Below are 2,258 nucleotides of genomic sequence, written 5' to 3' on the forward strand. Positions count from 1 at the left end.
TGGAGGATTGACCATCTCCGTAGACATTTGGTCCACTTGGAACTGATGCAGTTCTGCAGCAGCGTCCGGTATGGCCGAGAATCTTCCTGGGACCCCTGAACCCCACGTTCTCCTTTCTTCCCGCCTCTTACCGTTCAGGACTCCACAGTTGAAGCGGCTGAATACACCCCGGGACTCCAGCCTGATGAAGACCCCATTCCGGTTGCTCTTGTGGTTGATCACGGTGAACGTCTCATAGGGTGGGATGAGAACTTCCTTTTGGTCCTTGTGGTATGAGAAGTCGTAAATGGGCACTCCGTAGCAGGTCTTGACGGAGAAGAGGGTGTCCTCGCCAAATTTTTGGGCCACCTTTTTGTCCAACGAGGAGGAAGCGAACTGTCCGAAGCGAACCACCTCGTCGGAGACAGTGAAATGGATCCCTTTTATCCCGCGGAAGACCTCATAGCATCTGTCGTCAGTCTTCTTGGCCTGGAGAGCCTTGGTTAGGAGGAAGAAGAAGTGCTTGAAGGCAAATTGGTCGTAAGAATTTTGGGATTTCCCGGCTTCTCGTACGGCGGTATTGAAATCTCTGTACAGGTCGTCTCCGACTGTGTAGGCCACAATCGCAGTGCCATAAATGGGATCGAAGCTGCCGACCGTTTGGCCACGCCTGGTTTGGCCACGCCTGTACCAGTGGCTTCTGGCCGTTTCCCAGGTCTTATTATACTTTCCCTCCAAAGGGATATATCTCGACTTCTGCCTCATGGAGCTGCAGCCAATATACTGGTCATCCACACAGTCGTAGAACATGGTGAGGGGTATCTCTTGCAGACACAACACCTGTCCGGGAAAAGAGAAGGTGAGGAAGGACACGAGGGAAAGGAAAGAGTCCAGCAGGGGGGTGAAGCCAACCTGAACTCGGTTGTCTTTTTCAGCCCCCGAAGGAGCATGCGGGGGATGGTAAAATAAAGGCATCCCTGCTGGTTTTACTCAACTAGTCATCTCCGACATTCAGGGATGGTGCTCACCTCTGTTTAGAGCAGGCATGTCAAACTCACAACGTCACGTGACACCATGTGATGTATCGCAACTTTCCCCCCCTTGCTGGCAATGAGGTGGGTGCGGTTTCGGAATGACACATCCGGCCTGCCGGCCGGCAGTTTCACACACCTGGTTTAGAGGCTGTGGAGCCAGCCCTGACATTTCTGTGGTCACGTGGCCAGCATGATGTCAATAGCACTGCTACCTTCCCATCTACCCAATACCTATTTATCTACTCGCATTTCCATGTGTTTGAACTGGAAGAAGCTGAGGTGAGGACGGGAGCTCAGCCCATCTTGTGGTGCTCGGGTCTCAAACCTGGGCTGCTGGCTTTCTAGATGACAAACCCAGTGTCTTAACCACTGAGTCTACGCACATGAAGGATGACCCACAAGAAAATCGTTATTAGGATGTCTGGTGGTGCAGTGGTTAGAAGGCAGCATTGCAAGCTAACTCTTCCTACTGCCAGCAGTTCAATCCTGACGGGCTCAAGGTCAACTCTGCCTTCCATCCTTCCGAAGTTGGTAAAATCAGAAGCCAGATTGTTGAGGAAAACATGCTGACATTTGTAAACCACTTAGAGAGTGCTATAAAGCAGGGGTCCCCAGCCTGTGGGCCGCAGCGCACTACCAGGCCATGGCCTATTGGCCACCGGGCCATGTGAGTGGCTGCCCAGTGTGGTTGTGTGTGCGCACGTGCGGAGCCCCACTCGTCCGAGCGTTGCCCTGAGCATCACAGCGTTTGTGGCCCCACTCGAGTGAGCATCTCTGTGAGCATCGGCGGCATTTGCGGCGCCACTCATGGAAGTGTTGCGGCAAGCGTCACGGGCGTTCGTGGCCTCACTCAAGTGAGCATCAGCGTGAGTGTTGCCGGCATTCGTGGCTCCACTCGCTAGAGCGTCGCCGCGGGTGTTTGTGGCCCCACGTGCACGAGTGCTCACAGCCCTACTCATGCAACGGGTGCTCACCCCACCCCACAACCATGCCTTCTTTCCTCCCTCCTTCCGCTCTGGGTCGCCCTTGGGAACCCCTGCATTCCGAAGGGGTATATAAGTCTACGTGCTATTGCTATTATGGTTTAATATTTTACATGATAGAAGCACCTGAGAAGTTTTCTTTTTCATCCTTGAACTCCGGAGTTTGTCCCATACACACCTCTACAATTTCCATCCAGTCTCTAAAGCAGCGGTTCTCAACCTATGGGTCGCGACCCCATTTGGGGTCGATCGACCATTTCAC

The 2,258-nt window shown here is 53.4% G+C and overlaps 1 protein-coding gene across 1 annotated transcript in view; it reads right to left on the reverse strand.

Annotated features, from left to right (window-relative positions):
• Window positions 1-789, reverse strand: part of LOC107299074 (NAD(P)(+)--arginine ADP-ribosyltransferase 2-like) — an 8,967-nt gene extending 8,178 nt beyond the window's left edge. Inside the window, exon 1 of the mRNA XM_015828442.2 lies at window positions 132-789. Within this exon, the coding sequence (XP_015683928.2) occupies window positions 132-789 (658 nt within the window). The remainder of the gene's footprint in view (window positions 1-131) is intronic.
• Between the last annotated feature and the right edge of the window lie 1,469 nt (window positions 790-2,258).

The sequence above is a fragment of the Protobothrops mucrosquamatus genome, unplaced genomic scaffold, assembly GCF_001527695.2.
Source record: "Protobothrops mucrosquamatus isolate PMUCROS unplaced genomic scaffold, P.Mucros_1.0 scaffold4506, whole genome shotgun sequence".
In the NCBI taxonomy this organism is placed as follows: Eukaryota; Metazoa; Chordata; class Lepidosauria; order Squamata; family Viperidae; genus Protobothrops; species Protobothrops mucrosquamatus.